Below are 21,176 nucleotides of genomic sequence, written 5' to 3'. Positions count from 1 at the left end.
GAGCAATGGCCCCTGTTCGGCTGACCATACATGCATCAATGAATGCAGACAAGACCCACAGATTCATTGTTTAAGCCACTGAGTTTTGGACTGGTTTGTTACATGGCAATATCTAACTGATACAGTTACTATATTATGATACAATATAAGGATAGGACATTAAGATTGGAATAGGTTTTAAATAATCAATCATCTGATATTTAAATTCCTTGTGCAATATTTCTAACAACTGAGCACCTAGTTTATTTAAAAATCTCTAGCAGTAGGAAACTTAGTATTTACAAAGACAGCTCTTGATTGGAAATATCTTCTTATATTGGTCAGAAGCGTGCCTATACACAATTTCTTCAATGATCCACGTTCTGTCCACTGGGAAGCTCAGGACAATATAGTCCCTTTTATAACCTAATCTTTTAAATAATCAAAGACTTCTAACACGAATTCTCACTTGAACCTTCCCTTTTTTAGATTCAGCGTGTATGAATGCAAAGCCTCTGTCAGCATGGTTCCCTGAACAACTATGAAGATCAAAGTGCACCCTCCTCGTATCTACATGCATTGAAAATGTTGCATGATGAAATTCTGAGAAATAAGGGGAAAAAAGGGAAATGTTGCATGGATGAGAAATAACATTTTACTTAACTAGTATACTGAAATTTGGTAGGTGTTAATTACTTTATCATGACCTGGGTTATCTTGGGTAATATACCATTTATACTCCATCTTGTTAGTTTCAGCTCATGGTTGCAATATGCTAAGATATTTTAGACAATAATTCCATTATTAATATACCAGTTATTTTGCCCAGGTATATGTCACCCTCAAATTGTTGAAGTATGTATTTTATATTTTTATCTTTTCCAGTTAAAAACAATCTAAATCCATATTCATGGATTGGAAAATGTAATATTGCTAAAATGTAATATTGCCAAAGCAACCTACAGATCCAATGCAATATGTATCAAAATACCAATAGAAAGTAGATTGGTGAATAACAGAGGCCAGGAAGAATAGAGGGGAGGTGGGGGAGAAGAGAGATTAATAGGTACAAAAATATAGTTAGATGGAGGAAATAAGACCTAGTGCTCAATAAATCAGTCGAGTAACTACAACAATATATAATTTATTATATATTTCAAAATAGCTAGTAGAGAATAATTTGAATATTCCAGGCATAAAGAAAAATGTTTAAGGTAATGAATATTTCAATTACCCTGGTTTAATTATTACACATAATATGAATAAATCAAAATACCACAGGTACCCCTAAAATATGTGCCTCTATTATATACCAATTTTTAAAAATCTATGTAAAGGCAATTCCTGAGTCATTCCACCCCTGAGTACAATATCAATCATGAATTATCACACATTGGGTCCAGTCATTCAACCTATTATTAGTTTATCTAAGTCATATTTTTCAAGGAGATATCCTGAAATTCCTTTGCAAATATATTTTCGAAATCTAGAAATAGATCTACATTTATTTGGTACATATAATGAGAAACCTTTTCAGATCAATATATAATGTAATGTTAAATTTAAAATATAATGTAAGTGTACAGTACAATATTTAACAGAACAGATCCAGAAATGAGCATTATTGATTTGTAAAATTGTATCAATTTGGCATAATAGCAAAGCAATCAAATTCTGAAGTCAGGTAGATCTAGTTCAAATCTCAGCTCTGATACTGTCACTGATCTTGACTATGCTTAGTGTCTGGATTCCTGAATTACCTCATCTGTAAAATATGAATAATAACTATCATACCTACCTCAAAAAGTTGCTACAAGAATTAAAGGAAGTAATGTTAAAAAATGCTCAGATATGGGTCTGTTATATTGCAACATTTCAAAAAGTATTACTTATTATATTATAATTATGAATTTGAGATAGACCATCTTTAAATGACATCTAAAGTGTTGCTTAATTATTTTATTTTATACTCTTTCTAAATGTTAAGACAGACTAAAAACTAAGAACTCTTAATCTGCTAGTCTTAGATAGATTTTGTCATATCTGAAAATTACAGTGCAGTTCTTAGAGCAAGCTGTTTCATATTTAAGAAAATATATGGATTAAGCCAACTTGTTATTTTAAATAACAAGTGAGTAGTAGAGAATAGCATCTCTACTATTTACAAGTGTATAGCAGCAGTAGCACACATTTTTAGCAGCGATTATTTTATTGTTCTCTTACACTACTATATAGTCTGTCTATAAGAGGGAATCTATGTCATCTACCTTCATGGAATAAGGTATTTATTCATTAAAAGATATCTAAAAACATACTCAATATATGCCTAATTGGAAAATACAATGATCATCCTCAGTGTTCCTCTTTTTTTTTCTCTCTAAGACTTTTATATGTATTAGATGTGCTCAATAGCCATATCAATTACAGCTTGGAAAGAACCAGTCGGTGTAGGAAACATGGTATTTCTTACACTTTCCATCTTATTTAGTAGGGTTATTTTCAGTGTTTCCCAGCTAATAGCTGGTAATTTTCTAACACAAGTGATTATTCTGCTCAATATAACAGATGATATTTTCTGTAGTTACTAAACTTGCACCACTTTAAGACTGACGACTCAAACACTGTCTTCATAAAGGATGTATCAGTGATTTTAATTTGCTACTCTTCAAACTCAAAGAACATCTGGAAGGCACTAGAAGATTAAGCTTGACTCTCTGATGTAGCTAAGATTCATTAATTTCCTAATAAATTTGGCCGGGCGCGGTGGCTCAAGCCTGTAATCCCAGCACTTTGGGAGGCCGAGACGGGCGGATCACGAGGTCAGGAGATCGAGACCATCCTGGCTAACACGGTGAAACCCCGTCTCTACTAAAAAAATACAAAAAACTAGCCGGGCGAGGTGGCGGGCGCCTGTAGTCCCAGCTACTCGGGAGGCTGAGGCAGGAGAATGGCGCAAACCCGGGAGGCGGAGCTTGCAGTGAGCTGAGATCCGGCCACTGCACTCCAGCCTGGGCGACAGAGCGAGACTCCATCTCAAAAAAAAAAAAAAATAAATAAATAAATAAATAAATTTAAGCCATAGAGACTTAGGGGGTCATGATTAAGAATCTGATATATAAAGAGCTGAAATGTATAGTAATATATAAATGTTGAATAAGCAAATTGAACAGAGAAGGAAATGTGTTTCAATATAACACTTTTTTCTCAAAAACAAGTTTCTTAACTAGCAATTTCATTTTTCTGAGGCTGGATTGGCCCTGCTTGCTGCTGTATTAAGTTGGCACTCCTGTGATACTCAAAGCCAGAAGAGAGTACCAGCACTGGCTTGAGATATAGACCTTGGAGTGAGAAAAAAATTGTGAATGAGTTCATGAGGGTAAGGAGATAGAAGTAGTATTATGCTTAGGCTTATGTTGATGGCCTTAGTTTTCTAATTGAGAACAGACTGGCCTTGGGAGTTGGGTGTGTGATGAAACTTGTATCACTAATAATGAGATGGTCTTACCAAATACTAGTCCTTTGGAAGTGCATGATTTGGGGTTCTTTTAAAGTACATCTCAAATATTATGAGGTCGAGTTAGTGGCTCACAGAAATCAGGGAAAGGTAAATTTCCTATTGAGTGTGTTTTTATTGGCAGTCACCTAAAGATGAAAGGAAAAGCAGGCCCTTTCTAAGAAGCCAACCAGTGCTGTGTAGATCAATTATGGAAGGCTCCAGTGCCAGGAACTGGCTAAAGGAAAGTTGTCAGAGTTGATGGCAGCTGATTTCCTTCCCCAAAGTACAGCCATTATCTGCTTTGTGGCTTGAAAGGGATGTGGGGTCATGGGAATTTCTTGATCTGAAATGTAAATGCCAGGCGCTGTGGCTCACTCCTGTAATCCCAGCACTTTGGGAGGCCGAGGCGGGCAGATTGCCTGAACTCAGGAGTTTGAAACCACCCTGTGCAACTTGGTGAAACCGCATCTCTACTAAAATACAAAAAAATTAGCCATGCATGATGGCATGTGCCAGAATCCCAGCTACTCAGTAGGCTGAGGCAGGAAAATCACCTGAGCCCAGGAGGTGGAGGTTGCAGTGAGCCGAGATCATGCCACTGCATTCCAGCCTGGGTGAGAGTGAGACTCCATCTCAGAAAAAGAAAGAAAAGAAAGAAAAGAAAGAAAAGAAAGAAAGTAGCTTTCATACAATGAGTAAAATTGGAGGTTCTCCTGGCTTACACCTAGGATTATCCTGAGGTTTCATATTCTTAAATACTATTAAATAATGGAAGTAAAAAATGTGATTTGGGAGAACAACTTTTTATGGTCAGCCTCCTAAAGCTCAGAAGACGGCCTCTATTAGAATAGATGACAGGTTTCTTATCCATGTGTGAGGATGGATGGACCTATTTTCTAATATTACCGGAAGATGCGGGAGTCTTATACAGTATCCCTGATCAACTGTGGGTAATAGTCAAGTGTTTTTCCTAGGTTTATGGTCTACCACTGAGTAAGAAAGAACGTTAAGCTATAAACCCAAGCCAGAAAGTGAGGTGATCAAAAAGGTGCCAATCTACAACTTGGTGAACTATGAGCTATTAGTAGCTTCAGGATGACAGCTCCATTTTTTTTAATCCCCTGAGTCAGTTTTATGATGATTTTGCCACCATAAATTTAGGAACAAAGTATGCCTAACAGAAATTGTTTATAATCTATCTCAAGCAAGCTATGGCTTAACTAAGCATGGTTAAGATTACAGAGAGTAAAGTTTATCTTAATTTCATAGATGCTATGCCAAAGTCTATTTCCCACTCAATATGGGAATGTGGTTGTGAGGTCTCATAGATCCACACATTGAAGTAGTCACCCCAATGTCTGGTCTTTGTAGCTGACATCAAAAGCTAACCTAATGATCTTATGACTTTCTAAGTAGAGAAGATAATCAGGTGCTCCTGAGACTAGAGAGAGCTGGAGGCAGGCCAAAACTAGACAGGCAGTCTTCTTGACCACAGGAAGCTAATGGCTCAGCAATCACTCCTTGATTCATGGGTTTTAGAAAGCTGATGGCCTTGTGGCTGTTTTCCTTATTAAGAAACTCTCTGTCTAGATTAAGCCTTTGTGCATAGGATATTATGTGTTTGCTCTACATGAGGACTGCAGACAGGGTGCTGAGGACTAACAGGCATGATACAATCAAGAGTTTGTGATTGGGCGTACTCCCTGAAGACAAACACGAGGCTCCTTTCTAGCAGCTGCAACTGCCTTGTGGCATGATTGTGCCCAACATGATTGTGGCCAAGAGATGTCAAGGGTTGTTTCTCCTGTAATAATTTAAGCAAGTCAACTTATTTTAAACTCCTTAGGAATTTAAAATCAAGTTGGAGGACAAGAATCTTGTTAAATCTATGCAACTGATCAAACTATTATATGCTACAGACTGATACAAAAAAATAGAAACACTAAAAACAGTGATAATACTTTACCACAGTAAAAAGAGAGAGAAACAGAAATCAAGAAAGATATTCAAAACCATGTGAAAAGACCTATACAGTTATCCTTTGGTATCCACAGGAGATTAGTTCCAGGATCACCCATCAGAGACCAAAATCTGCAGACACTCAACTGCCTTATATAAAATGGCACGGTATTTGTGTATTTCCTGTGCACATCATCCCATATACTTTAAATTATCTGTAGGTTGCTTATACCACCAAATACAATGTAAGTGCTGTATTAACAGTTGTGGTCTTGAATTTCTATTTGTGTTTCTTATTGTTTCATTGCTATTTATTATTATTGTTTAGCATATTCTCAATCAACAGCTGTTTGAATCCACAGATATAGAACCCACAGATACAGAGGGCCAACTGTCCTTTACATTTAAGAAAAAGAAAAGTCATTAAAGATATTTAAGTAGAAAGGCCCGTGCTTTAAAGGCATTGATCTTTAACAGTGTAGAGATTAGATTTAATGTGGAAGAAGAAATTAACAAAGGAAGATTGTTTAGAAGATCAGTCTCAGAAGATCAGTTTGCAACTGCCTAAGTAAAAGGTACTGAGGACTAAAACGAGGTCAATGGTAATGTGAATACAATTAAGTTGAAAAAATATGGGCATGGTGACTCACTGGCTATACAACAATGACTTATTAAAGTAGGCCATGTTTGCATCTGTTAAGCCTTATAATAAATAGAAATCTTTATTTCACTCTTACCTAACTTTATAGTGAACTCCTTCTATACCAAGTTCTCTGGAGGGAAAGGAAGCTGCTCCCTAAAAATAACTAACTAAAAGGTCAAAGACCGCATTAGTTCATTTTCACACTGCTATAAAAACACAACATGAGACTGGGTAATTTATAAAGAAAGGAAGTTTAACTGACTCACAATTCTGCATGTCTGGGGAGGCCTCAGGAAATTTCCAATCCTAGTAGAAGGCAAAGGGGAAGAAAGTCATATTTTACACGGCAGCAGGAGACAGAGAGCCGGGAGCAGGGGGAATTGCCAAACACTTTTAAAGCCTCAGATCTCATGAGAACTTCCTAGCATGAGAATAGCCTGGGGAAAACTGACCCCCATGATCCAATAACCTCCCACCAGGTCCCTCCTTGACATATGGGGATTACAATTTCAGATGAGATTTAGGTGACAGAGCCAAACCATAAGCCAAACACAAAGAGTGACCTGTCACCATGATTAAAACACTGTGTTATATGGGGGTTGTCATTTTCTTAATATTCGGCAAACCTGGTTCAGAGCATGCAGGGATGGTGATGTAGGGTAAACCACTGACTCACAAGAAAATTCAGTGGAAACAGCCCATGTTTAGGCTTAGGAGATTTTCTGACCCTTGAAAAATAGGAAAGTTATCTGAGGGAATAGGGAAGAATCAAATTGGTGGACTTGTTAGGAAGAACTGAAATAAAATGTTCTCAGCTATGAGAGAGAAGACTGCTGTGATGAGAAAAGTTAAGTGAAGAGTCTCTGGAGCGTAGGAACAACTTTATCTTCTATGCTAAGTGGAAGATTTTAGACCCTGGCTAAACATGGAAGTCAAGACTATGAAAGAGGAAGAGGGTGTGAGGATAGTATGTAATCTCAACTTTATAGAGAAACAAAAAACCAATGTCAGTACTGTGACAGAAAATTAAAAATATGTTAAACCAGCTTTATTCATATGTTGAACAACCTAGCTGACATTGGGTTCTACAACAGAAACAAAAATTGGTATTTTAATTAAGGTAAATTTAAGAAAAACAATGGAATTGTATAGGACTTTGGATGAAAATTAGCTTGTTCACATTTACCAAGATAGTTGTTCCTGGTGATAATTGTCCTTCCTTTTAACAGTGTCTCTTCATTTTTATCTGTCTGCATTATTTCACTTCTGTAACCACTGCCTCTTTCCTGAAAAGGTTCAATCATTCTGATTGAGGTTGAACAGAAGTCACCCACCTAGATCAGAACCATGGACAGAGGAATTTCACATAGGCTCAAGGAACTTAGTGCCATGAGAACAGTACTGCAGAGAAGAATTTGAATCACTAGTGAAGAAAGAAAATACAGATGTAACATCCTCCCCAAATTGTTTTTCCCTAATCCTACCACTGTTTTATAGACTTGCCCAAATTGTGGTGCATGCAAGTCTGGTACTTCGAGAATAGACAAACACCAACATACACACACACACACACACACACACACACACACACACACACACACACACGTTGCAATGCTTCTTATAATTCAACCAGTGGAGCTCTAACTACAAATGTCAAGGGAAAGGGAAACTTAAGTCATATACAATGAAAGCACCAAAGGAGTGTTATTCTAATTAAAATCTTGTTTCACATTTGGAGAAGGTACTCATGTGACTCTGTTCACTATCATTGAGTAAAAGCAGTTTCATCAAATTGATGCTGTGTAACCATGGGCATGTATCACTCAGATACCCCTTAGAGAGAATCTGCTGACAGCAGGATAGTTGGGTAAGAGCCTCCAGCTGCCACACCTGCAGTATCCACTGCAGCATTCACCCCGAGGCTACACCATCCCCGAGCTGCTCCCAACCAATGGCTAAACTTGGTGGAGATAATAGACCTGGCCACTTGTACCCAATGAAAGACTCCACTAGTAAGCAAACTTTTCTCTCCATTTGTCTGAATGACTTTCTTTTATCCTCAGTATAGTCAATTTCAGGCTTTTCATACCCAATTCTCCTTCCTACTCCATATACTTTCGCAAACGTAACAACTGTGTCATGGTCCAACGGCTCTTCTCACCTACTTCTGCTATCTCTCCATTTTATCTCTGAGACATTTCTGCCCAATAAACCTCTTGTACTTTTCACACTGAGTTGCTGTGTGCTTTGTGTATGACTCCTTGCTGACACAGATGACAAAAGTTAACAAAATCTTATAAAACCACTAAAGGGTATAAATGTTAAATTCATTGATTTCACCAAAACATGTGTCCTTCCCACTTTCTCTTGCCCCTTTTATTTTTCTGTCACCTCTTCTCTCTCCCTCTTCCAGTTTTTCCCCAGAGCCTGTCTGAACTTTTATCGTCACAGATAGGAAAAACAGAATGAAATTTACCATGTCTTTTCTGCCAACACTTATAGGAAATGTACAGACAGCTAAGCAGAAATCAGAAAGCAGAATTATTAATTTCATTATCTGGTTTCAGTGTATATAGCTTATTAATTTGTTTTACTGTGTATAGATTATTCTTTCATTGACACTTGAGTAAACTAAGGAAAGGATGAATGTGGTTTGGCTCTGAACTGATTGGGGATGGCAAAGGTAGAAAAGTGAAGAATTTAGCAGCATTGTAATAGAAAAGTAATGACTCCATATTTTGAAATTCTGCCCTAGTCATAGTTTTTTAAGATGATAGAAGTTGTTATATTTAAATCGTATTTCATTTTATTTTAAAAATATATTTAAAATATTTATAGAAAAATTAAAATAAGCACATCTTTCTGAAAGAGCCTGTGATTGAAGGCTCATATGTAAATGTATCCTTCCGGTTCTTTAAAATAAGCATTCAGGCAATGATAAATTGTCTTGATGACTGAAAGCTATCACCCCCTTCCCATACTATCACAGTTCCAAAATCTCTTAGAAAGTCGTTGAAAGAGGCATTTTCAGAAAATGTAACAGTGTGGAAAGATCTATTCGAAATGTAAAGAGAAACTATTTTAGCCAGACATTTATACTGCATGTGCTTAACAAAAGCATGGATGTAGATTAACTCTCGTTCTGACAAGGATTAAGTCCATATTTAGACAGAGTTAGCAAATCAAACTTTTACAAAGTGATAGATGCTGTAGGTGAGGAGGAGGTGCAGAATCTATAACATCATAAACTCAGATAAACCTCCAGGTGTGTGACACTATGTACCAACATTTTTCATAATTAAATTAGAATTCAACTTAATTATTTCCTAAGACAAACATTTTATTTAGTTGTCAAATTATTATTGCTGGTAAACCTAAAGACGCAGTATTCGTGGTGTTGTAGTAGAGACAGTAGTTTATTTACTACCTTAATTTCTCTGAATAATTCATAGTGATCTTTTACCACAACTGGTTTTATAACTTATTTAAATTACTTTAACATTAGAATATGAATGAGAGCAATTCTTCACATGTTTATTTCAAGGACATTGAAGTTAAAGATGTAACAGAAATAACATCTTAATCACTTCTATTTGGAAAAATCAAAATAAAAATGATACATATATATTAATTTGTAGGAGTTTTAAATTTAACACTTTAAATCTTACAAATATTTTATTTGAAATAAGTAGGAGCATGTGGATGTATTTAACAATAAAATTATTTTGAAAAACTGAGTGCATTATAAAACAGAACTGTGAAATTTTTGCCTAGATAAAAAAACTAAAACATGGCTCTAAATTTTGCTTCTATTTATACTGTACATCAATGTATTCAAATTTCAGCATAAAACCTCTAATATACATATGTATGTATATAGATTTAAATTATTGGCCAGGGACGGTGGCTCATGCATGTAATCCCAGCACTTTGGGAGGCCAAGGTGGGTGGATCACCTGAGCTCAGGAGTTCAAGACCAGCCTGAATAACATGACAAAACCTGGTCTCAATTAAAAAAAAAATCTATATAGACAGATATGTAATCAATTATATAGATATGTCTATATATTCATATATAAAGAAGTATATATGAATATAAAAACTGTGTATAAGCATTGATCCACAAATTATACTTTTAAAATCTATTATATTTACCGTAGTATCTACAATTATGTCATAATTTACAATTATGAATTCGAAATAATTTTGAAAACCCACCAACAGAAGAATAAAACATGTTGTATGAATGTTTTCAAATATTTGCACCACTTCAAAATAATAAAGTAGATAATTTTGCAAGGCATTTGTTATTAAATGGAAAAAAAGAGAACAGCAAGCTGCAGAGGCAATGAGGCATTTCAATTGAGATTATAGGCTCTGGAATTAGATTAACTGAGCTTGAATACTGATTTTGCCACTCGCTAGCTGTCTTAAGGAAACATTTCATAAGCGCTTTGTGGATTGGTTTCCTCATTTTTAAAAAGAGAGTCAAAATAGTACTTACCTTTTATGGCCATTGTAAAGATTAAGTGAATCATTATGTATAGAACAATTATAACAGCATAGATACGAAGTCAGCATTAAATTCATGCTTATTTATTTACACGGAGTGAACTGTTTTATGTTAAAATGCAAAAAATATCACCATGCAAAACTACTTATTTTATATCAACATAGATATGTATTGCAAACATGCAGCAAAATGCCTATGAACATTCATGCCACACTGATGCCAGTGTGTAACTTTTACCATTAAAGACGAGACTGCTTGAATGTTTTACACAGAAAATAAATTTCATACATGATTTTTGTGATTACATTTTAAATACTTTGATACTTATGTTAAATGTAATACTATGCAACTGTGAAAAAGAATAGTATAGATTACATTCATTGAGTTATTGATATGAAAAAGTTCATGCACATATATAATTATGAAAACAAGCAAATGGAAAGAGAGCATTAATTGTATCAATATGAATTCAATCATGTAAAAGTATGTGGTTGTATTTGGGTATGTCATGTTAATGTTAACAGTTAAACTGGTTAGGTGATTTTGACATATATATATAATTATACACATATTCATATTTTTAGAATCATTTTAGAGTTAACTTTTTTTAAGAAAACACTGTAATGTTGACTTTATTGTGAAATAAAGTAACAATGAGCCTAGTTAATCATGCAGCATCCTGCATTCAAAGCATATATGTTGAGAGCACAGCCAAGGGCCATTGATGAATGGAATAAATTACAAAGATATGAAGATACTTACCCACCACACACCTGGAGTGCAGAGAATTTGCAAGCATCCAAATCATTGCCGCTTACTATTCGAGCCTTAAATGAAGAGTGAGAGAAAAACAAAACAAACAGGCTTTTAGCATACTACAGTTTTATGTACATGAAATCGGGACACAGGTCAACTGCACTACACACGTAACACCTAGTATGACAGATGCTAAGCAGGGTCAGCTCCAAGTCAAAGCTGCTATGTTTTTATGAGTACACGTTTTGAAATTAGCTGTCAGCATTTAAACAAATGCACTGGCAGAGTCCAGGAAAATATGTCATATTCCAAATGCTGTTTGCCCTTAAAACTTGATATGTGCAATAAAGATCAGGAATCAGTCAGAAAGGTCATGTTTAGCCAGACTGAAGAAAAGATGCTGTGTTTGACCGTAGCAGACCCCTAGGTTGGCAAGTATAGCTAAGGTAAGCGCAACTGGCAAGGTGTGACCTCTCCATAAATGCAACATTATCAGGGGCACACTTAAAGGACAACCAAATAATGGAAAGCTGGGATAACATGCACATTTCAAAACTAAAACAGAGGAATCAAACAGGTCTAATATGTCACAAACAAACATGTACAAAAGACAAGATCCCTCAGGAGGGAAGAATAAGTATGATTTAAAACCTTTTCATCCACAGAACTGCTATCTGAAAGAGAATCAGGAAAAGAAGGGATAAATGTTAGATGGAGTACTTTTCAAGAAATCGTTCAAACACATACATGAACAGAGTGTTAATATGTTACATTGTTTAAAATTATAAACAAACAGTTTCAAGGTTGAGCACCAAGGGAACAAAGATAGTGGGTTCTCATAATTTAAAGAGCGGGGAAATGTAATAGAATGCTTGAAAAGTATAAAAATGATTACAGGATTTAATGAAAGACAATGTGTCATATTAAGAAAAGAACACAGTTGAAGAATCAGAAGTCCTGGGCTCCAACTGAAGCTCTGCCACTTACTAGACACATTGGGTAAGCTACCAAACTCTTTGGAGTCAACAGCTTAGATCCAACTCTGAAATACGATCACCAATACTTTGACTAATTGACTTGCAACATTATTGATAGAATCAATGAGATCAATATTTGGGAAAGTAAACCTCAGATGACTATATAGATTAAAGTTGTTTTATTGAGAGATTATTTATTTATGGCTTCTCATCTCATAGAGTTTACGAGCTAAAAGATTAAGTTGAGTCCATCTTACAAATAAGAAAACTGATGCCTAAAGAGGTTAAGTGACTTGATTAAGATCACAAAACTAGTAAATGGCAGAAGAGAGACACAAATCCAGGGCTCCTGATCTCCCATCTGGTGCTCTTTACATCTAATGTTTCAGATGAGCTGAACAAAACAGTGAAGGGGGCTTGGTCTACAGCCTTCAGATGCAATTTAAGATAAATCATAGGGCCAACATTTTCCAGGTCCAACTGCTCACGGGTCCAAGGAGATGGAGAATGGACTACTGCGTCATCATTTTTTAAACACATGTTTAAATTTGCCTGGTCATAGGATATAGTCTATCACCACCTCACATAGTACTACTGCTCTGAAACTCATTAATTCATCTTTGCTTATTAGCATAAAACTGGAGAAACTTCTCTATGGATACAAGTTGGCAAAATGCTAGAGTTGGAGTGACCCTGGAGTTTATTTAGTTCAAACTCCTTCTTTATATAAATGAGCACTGGAAAGATTAAAATTTGTCCAAGGTCATGTAGCTCAATGATGACCCTTACTGATGAAAATCTGAAATGCATTACTTTTCTTGACTCATTAAGTATAGACTGCTTAACTATCATAAGTAAATATTTTGGTGCAGATTTTACAGTATCTCAGGGTTGTATCTTCAAATGCAAAATAGGGTAAAATGTATTGTAAAGTAATAAAAGACAAATTTATGGCCATCATCATTTTAAAATACTATATAAAATAAAGGAAATAAAATGTAGCATTATTGCAGAAGAATAATATACCATATTCAAGAAAATCGTACCCGAAATATTATTTAAAATACTGGAATGACCGGCCAGGCGTGGTGGCTCACGCCTGTAATCCTAACACTTTGGGAGGCTGAGGTGGGCGGATCACGAGGTCAGGAGATGGAGACCATCCTGGCTAACACGGTGACACCCCGTCTCTACTAAAAATACAAAAAATTAGCCGGGCGTGGTGGTGTGTGCCTGTAATCCCAGCTCCTCGGGAGGCTGAGGCAGGAGAATGGCATGAACCCGGGAGGCGGAGCTTGCAGTGAGCCGAGATTGGCCACTGCACTCCAGCCTGGGTGACAGAGTGAGACTCCGTCTCAGAAAATAAATAAATACATAAATAAATATAATGGAATGACTAATATGATATATCAACTGGCCAGAAAATACATATCTTAATTTTCATAGGGAGCAAAAGTAATTTGATAAAAAATCAAAACCTTCTAGTCATTCAAAACCTCCTTAAAATAGGATTGTAATGGGTCTTCTTTAAGTTTAATATGTTAAAAAAAAGTCTTACTATTACAGTCAGCAATATATGTCTGAAATAGTAGCATTTCCATCATCATTAAAAGCAAACAAAACTGTCCAAAAGCATCATTTTCATTTATTTCTGAAAATTCCGGCCAATATATTAAAACTAATGAAAATAAACTATATAAATATTAGAAGCCAAAATAGAAAGTTGTTTTTACAAGAATTATAATTTTATATCTAGTAATCAAAACATACAAAATCACATGGAAAACTATTAAACAAAAGAGTCAACAGAGTAACTATATAGTCAATCGTAAGCAAAATAATAATGTTATTTCCTATATACTAGCAACTAGTTTGGAAAACAATGAAATAAGATCTGATTTCAAATATGCAATATTTTGAATGAGTACTTTGTATTCATTATCTCCCGTTGATATCTGTCTTCCATCTCAACCATCCCACTAAATAAAAGTAATCTTAACAAGGTCATCAATTACTTTTCAGCCGTCAAATCTGGTAATACATCAATTCTTTCAATGTTTCATTCATTCATTGAACACATATTTATTGCCAGTGAACCCTTTTTTGTTCACTTTGACTGCTTTCTTGTCTCCCTGCTGTATTCTTCCCTGAAATCTTTCTAAAAAAGATAAAATTATGTCACTCTCCTTCTTAAAACCCACCAATGACACACAGTGCCCTCAAGAAAGAACATAAAATCCATGTGAAATGCAGTCTCATCACTCATTATATCTCATTCACATAGTAAACTTCAGTCACAATTACATTCTTGAAGTTCCGTTTCTGTGCCATGTTCTTTGAAATCTATGTGCCTTTGCATTGCTGTTTCCTCTCTGTGAAACAACTGTTCTCCATCCTCATCGAGTTAACTGCCTGTCATGCCCCAAACTCAGCTGAAGCACAACCCCTCTTCTAGAAACTTGTGACACTTCTCCCTGCTGTCGTCCTGTGTTCAATATTGTGCACTGTGCATTCCTCTTTGCTAATCTTCATCCTTTGCCAGTTTCCTTATCTACAATCCTTTCAGAATTTGAGATCCTTGATGGTAGTCTGTTTTTTAATCTCATTCTTTTTTCTTTTTTAACTTTTACCACATTCCTGAAATATAGAAGATGACCAATAACCATTTCTTAAATATTGGAATGGACAATTTCAATAAGCTACACCACTTCATGGAATATCTAAAAATCTGAATAAAGGAAAATACTATTTCATTTTTCTATATAGTGATGAAGAATTATAATCTAACAGATTTGCAGATTTGACAGTCAAAATCCTAATAGCAGATTGCTGTAACTTGAAATTTTACCAATTTTAAGTGTAACTAGACTAATAAACAAGTAAAAATATCTAAGATTTTGTAAAAGAAGCATTATAAGATAAATCTATAAAAATATTAATAATTTGTAACAGCTAAAACAGTATAGTCCTGGCAAAATAATAGATTAAAAGTGAAACACAAAATATAATTAAGAAATCCTTATACTCAAGAACTTAATGACTAAGAAAACATTTTTTATTAAAGACAAAGAGAAGCACTAGTCAGTAAATGGTGCTTAGACAATAGGTTAAGTATCTATAATATTCATTTGTATCCTCATCTCATACATATGCCACCAGGTTCCACATGCATTAAATATTTAAATATAGAATAATTAAAGGAAGAAAGACAAGTAAAAAGAGAAAGGAATATTTAATAAACCTATTGAATGAGATTTTTAAATTTAGACTTAATAGATAATTGACGGGCGGAGCAAGATGGCCGAATAGGAGCAGCTCCAGTCTCCAACTCCCAGCGCCAGCGACACAGAAGACCGGTGATTTCTGCATTTTCAACTGAGGTACTGGGTTCATCTCACTGGGGAGTGCCGGACGATCGGAGCTGGTCAGCTGCTGCAGCCCGACCAGCGAGAGCTGAAGCAGGGCGAGGCATTGCCTCACCTGGGAAGCGCAAGGGGGAAGGGAGTCCCTTTTCCTAGCCAGGGGAACTGAGACACACAACACCTGGAAAATCAGGTAACTCCCACCCCAATACTGCGCTTTAGGAAACAGGCACACCAGGAGATCATATCCCACACCTGGCCGGGAGGGTCCCACACCCACGGAGCCTCCCTCGTTGCTAGCGCAGCAGTCTGTGATCTACCGGCAAGGCAGCAGCGAGGCTGGGGGAGGGGCGCCCGCCATTGCTGAGGCTTAAGTAGGTAAACAAAGCTGCTGGGAAGCTCGAACTGGGTGGAGCTCACAGCAGCTCAAGGAAACCTGCCTGTCTCTGTAGACTCCACCTCTGGGGACAGGGCACAGTAAACTAAGACACACAGACACCTCTGCACAGACGCAAACGACTCTGTCTGACAGCTTTGAAGAGAGCAGTGGATCTCCCAACACGGAGGTTGAGATCTGAGAAGGGACAGACTCCCTCCTCAAGCAGGTCCCTGACCCCTGAGTAGCCTAACTGGGAGACATCCCCCACTAGGGGCAGTCTGACACCCCACACCTCACAGGGAGGAGTACACCCCTGAGAGGAAGCTTCCAAAGCAAGAATCAGACAGGTACACTCGCTGTTCAGAAATATTCTATCTTCTGCAGCCTCTGCTGCTGATACCCAGGCAAACAGGGTCTGGAGTGGACCTCAAGCAATCTCCAACAGACCTACAGCTGAGGGTCCTGACTGTTAGAAGGAAAACTATCAAACAGGAAGGACACCTACACCAAAACCCCATCAGTACATCACCATCATCAAAGACCAGAGGCAGATAAAACCACAAAGATGGGGAAAAAGCAGGGCAGAAAAGCTGGAAATTCAAAAAATAAGAGCGCATCTCCCCCGGCAAAGGAGCGCAGCTCATCGCCAGCAACGGATCAAAGCTGGACGGAGAATGACTTTGATGACATGAGAGAAGAAGGCTTCAGTCCATCAAATTTCTCAGAGCTAAAGGAGGAATTACGTACCCAGCGCAAAGAAACTAAAAATCTTGAAAAAAAAGTGGAAGAATTGATGGCTAGAGTAATTAATGCAGAGAAGGTCCTAAACGAAATGAAAGAGATGAAAACCATGACACGAGAAATACGTGACAAATGCACAAGCTTCAGTAACCGACTCGATCAACTGGAAGAAAGAGTATCAGCGATTGAGGATCAAATGAATGAAATGAAGCGAGAAGAGAAACCAAAAGAAAAAAGAAGAAAAAGAAATGAACAAAGCCTGCAAGAAGTATGGGATTATGTAAAAAGACCAAATCTACGTCTGATTGGGGTGCCTGAAAGTGAGGGGGAAAATGGAACCAAGTTGGAAAACACTCTTCAGGATATCATCCAGGAGAACTTCCCCAACCTAGTAGGGCAGGCCAACATTCAAATCCAGGAAATACAGAGAACGCCACAAAGATACTCCTCGAGAAGAGCAACTCCAAGACACATAATTGCCAGATTCACCAAAGTTGAAATGAAGGAAAAAATCTTAAAGGCAGCCAGAGAGAAAGGTCGGGTTACCCACAAAGGGAAGCCCATCAGACTAACAGCAGATCTCTCAGCAGAAACTCTACAAGCCAGAAGAGAGTGGGGGCCAATATTCAACATTCTTAAAGAAAAGAATTTTAAACCCAGAATTTCATATCCAGCCAAACTAAGTTTCATAAGTGAAGGAGAAATAAAATCCTTTACAGATAAGCAAATGCTTAGAGATTTTGTCACCACTAGGCCTGCCTTACAAGAGATCCTGAAGGAAGCACTAAACATGGAAAGGAACAACCGGTACCAGCCATTGCAAAAACATGCCAAAATGTAAAGACCATTGAGGCTAGGAAGAAACTGCATCAACTAATGAGCAAAATAACCAGTTAATATCATAATGGCAGGATCAAGTTCACACATAACAATATTAACCTTAAATGTAAATGGACTAAATGCTCCAATTAAAAGACACAGACTGGCAAACTGGATAAAGAGTCAAGACCCATCAGTCTGCTGTATTCAGGAGACCCATCTCACACGCAGAGACATACATAGGCTCAAAATAAAGGGATGGAGGAAGATTTACCAAGCAAATGGAGAACAAAAAAAAGCAGGGGTTGCAATACTAGTCTCTGATAAAACAGACTTTAAACCATCAAAGATCAAAAGAGACAAAGAAGGCCATTACATAATGGTCAAGGGATCAATTCAACAGGAAGAGCTAACTATCCTAAATATATATGCACCCAATACAGGAGCACCCAGATTCATCAAGCAAGTCCTTAGAGACTTACAAAGAGACTTAGACTCCCATACAATAATAATGGGAGACTTCAACACTCCACTGTCAACATTAGACAGATCAACGAGACAGAAAGTTAACAAGGATATCCAGGAATTGAACTCATCCTGCAGCAAGCAGACCTAATAGACATCTATAGAACTCTCCACCCCAAATCAACAGAATATACATTCTTCTCAGCACCACATCATACTTACTCCAAAATTGACCACGTAATTGGAAGTAAAGCACTCCTCAGCAAATGTACAAGAACAGAAATTATAACAAACTGTCTCTCAGACCACAGTGCAATCAAACTAGAACTCAGAACTAAGAAACTCAATCAAAACCGCTCAACTACATGGAAACTGAACAACCTGCTCCTGAATGACTACTGGGTACATAACGAAATGAAGGCAGAAATAAAGATGTTCTTTGAAACCAATGAGAACAAAGATACAACATACCAGAATCTCTGGGACACATTTAAAGCAGTGTGTAGAGGGAAATTTATAGCACTAAATGCCCACAAGAGAAAGCAGGAAAGATGTAAAATTGACACTCTAACATCGCAATTAAAAGAACTAGAGAAGCAAGAGCAAACACATTCGAAAGCTAGCAGAAGGCAAGAAATAACTAAGATCAGAGCAGAACTGAAGGAGATAGAAACACAAAAAACCCTCCAAAAAATCAATGAATCCAGGAGTTGGTTTTTTGAAAAGATCAACAAAATTGACAGACCACTAGCCAGACTAATAAAGAAGAAAAGAGAGAAGAATCAAATCGACGCAATTAAAAATGATCAAGGGGATATCACCACCGACCCCACAGAAATACAAACTACCATCAGAGAATACTATAAACACCTCTACGCAAATAAACTGGAAAATCTAGAAGAAATGGATAATTTCCTGGACACTTACACTCTTCCAAGACTAAACCAGGAAGAAGTTGAATCCCTGAATAGACCAATAGCAGGCTCTGAAATTGAGGCAACAATTAATAGCCTACCAACCAAAAAAAGTCCAGGACCAGATGGATTCACAGCTGAATTCTACCAGAGGTACAAAGAGGAGTTGGTACCATTCCTTCTGAAACTATTCCAATCAATAGAAAAAGAGGGAATCCTCCCTAACTCATTTTATGAGGCCAACATCATCCTGATACCAAAGCCTGGCAGAGACACAACAAAAAAAGAGAATTTTAGACCAATATCCCTGATGAACATCGATGCAAAAATCCTCAATAAAATACTGGCAAACCGGATTCAGCAACACATCAAAAAGCTTATCCACCATGATCAAGTGGGCTTCATCCCTGGGATGCAAGGCTGGTTCAACATTCGCAAATCAATAAACATAATCCAGCATATAAACAGAACCAAAGACAAGAACCACATGATTATCTCAATTGATGCAGAAAAGGCTTTTGACAAAATTCAACAGCCCTTCATGCTAAAAACGCTCAATAAATTCGGTATTGATGGAACGTACCTCAAAATAATAAGAGCTATTTATGACAAACCCACAGCCAATATCATACTGAATGGGCAAAAACTGGAAAAATTCCCTTTGAAAACTGGCACAAGACAGGGATGCCCTCTCTCACCACTCCTATTCAACATAGTGTTGGAAGTTCTGGCTAGGGCAATCAGGCAAGAGAAAGAAATCAAGGGTATTCAGTTAGGAAAAGAAGAAGTCAAATTGTCCCTGTTTGCAGATGACATGATTGTATATTTAGAAAACCCCATTGTCTCAGCCCAAAATCTCCTTAAGCTGATAAGCAACTTCAGCAAAGTCTCAGGATACAAAATTAATGTGCAAAAATCACAAGCATTCTTATACACCAGTAACAGACAAACAGAGAGCCAAATCAGGAATGAACTTCCATTCACAATTGCTTCAAAGAGAATCAAATACCTAGGAATCCAACTTACAAGGGATGTAAAGGACCTCTTCAAGGAGAACTACAAACCACTGCTCAGTGAAATCAAAGAGGACACAAACAAATGGAAGAACATACCATGCTCATGGATAGGAAGAATCAATATTGTGAAAATGGCCATACTGCCCAAGGTAATTTATAGATTCAATGCCATCCCCATCAAGCTACCAATGAGTTTCTTCACAGAATTGGAAAAAACTGCTTTAAAGTTCATATGGAACCAAAAAAGAGCCCGCATCTCCAAGGCAATCCTAAGTCAAAAGAACAAAGCTGGAGGCATCACGCTACCTGACTTCAAACTATACTACAAGGCTACAGTAACCAAAACAGCATGGTACTGGTACCAAAACAGAGATATAGACCAATGGAACAGAACAGAGTCCTCAGAAATAATACCACACATCTACAGCCATTTGATCTTTGACAAACCTGAGAGAAACAAGAAATGGGGAAAGGATTCCCTATTTAATAAATGGTGCTGGGAAAATTGGCTAGCCATAAGTAGAAAGCTGAAACTGGATCCTTTCCTTACTCCTTATACGAAAATTAATTCAAGATGGATTAGAGACTTAAATGTTAGACCTAATACCATAAAAATCCTAGAGGAAAACCTAGGTAGTACCATTCAGGACATAGGCATGGGCAAAGATTTCATGTCTAAAACACCAAAAGCAATGGCAGCAAAAGCCAAAATTGACAAATGGGATCTCATTAAACTAAAGAGCTTCTGCACAGCAAAAGACACTACCATCAGAGTGAACAGGCAACCTACAGAACGGGAGAAAATTTTTGCAATCTACTCATCTGACAAAGGGCTAATATCCAGAACCTACAAAGAACTCAAACAAATTTACAAGAAAAAAACAAACAACCCCATCAAAAAGTGGGCAAAGGACATGAACAGACATTTCTCAAAAGAAGACATTCATACAGCCAACAGACACATGAAAAAATGCTCATCATCACTGGCCATCAGAGAAATGCAAATCAAAACCACCATGAGATACCATCTCACACCAGTTAGAATGGCAATCATTAAAAAGTCAGGAAACAACAGGTGCTGGAGAGGATGTGGAGAAATAGGAACACTTTTACACTGTTGGTGGGATTGTAAACTAGTTCAACCATTATGGAAAACA

At 37.0% G+C, this 21,176-nt stretch overlaps 1 protein-coding gene across 1 annotated transcript in view; it reads right to left on the bottom strand.

The window, feature by feature from the left end:
* Positions 1 to 21,176, bottom strand: part of UNC13C (unc-13 homolog C) — a 649,809-nt gene that overhangs the window by 496,510 nt on the left and 132,123 nt on the right. Inside the window, exons 2-3 of the mRNA XM_015452851.3 lie at positions 11,998 to 12,020; positions 11,353 to 11,417 (exon numbers count right to left, since the gene is read on the bottom strand). Coding sequence (XP_015308337.3) covers positions 11,353 to 11,417; positions 11,998 to 12,020 — 88 coding nt within the window. The remainder of the gene's footprint in view (positions 1 to 11,352; positions 11,418 to 11,997; positions 12,021 to 21,176) is intronic.

Source organism: Macaca fascicularis, chromosome 7, assembly GCF_037993035.2.
Source record: "Macaca fascicularis isolate 582-1 chromosome 7, T2T-MFA8v1.1".
Taxonomy (NCBI): domain Eukaryota; kingdom Metazoa; phylum Chordata; class Mammalia; order Primates; family Cercopithecidae; genus Macaca; species Macaca fascicularis.
Note: the sequence above shows the minus strand (reverse complement) of the source record. Positions and strands in the feature narration are given on the sequence as shown.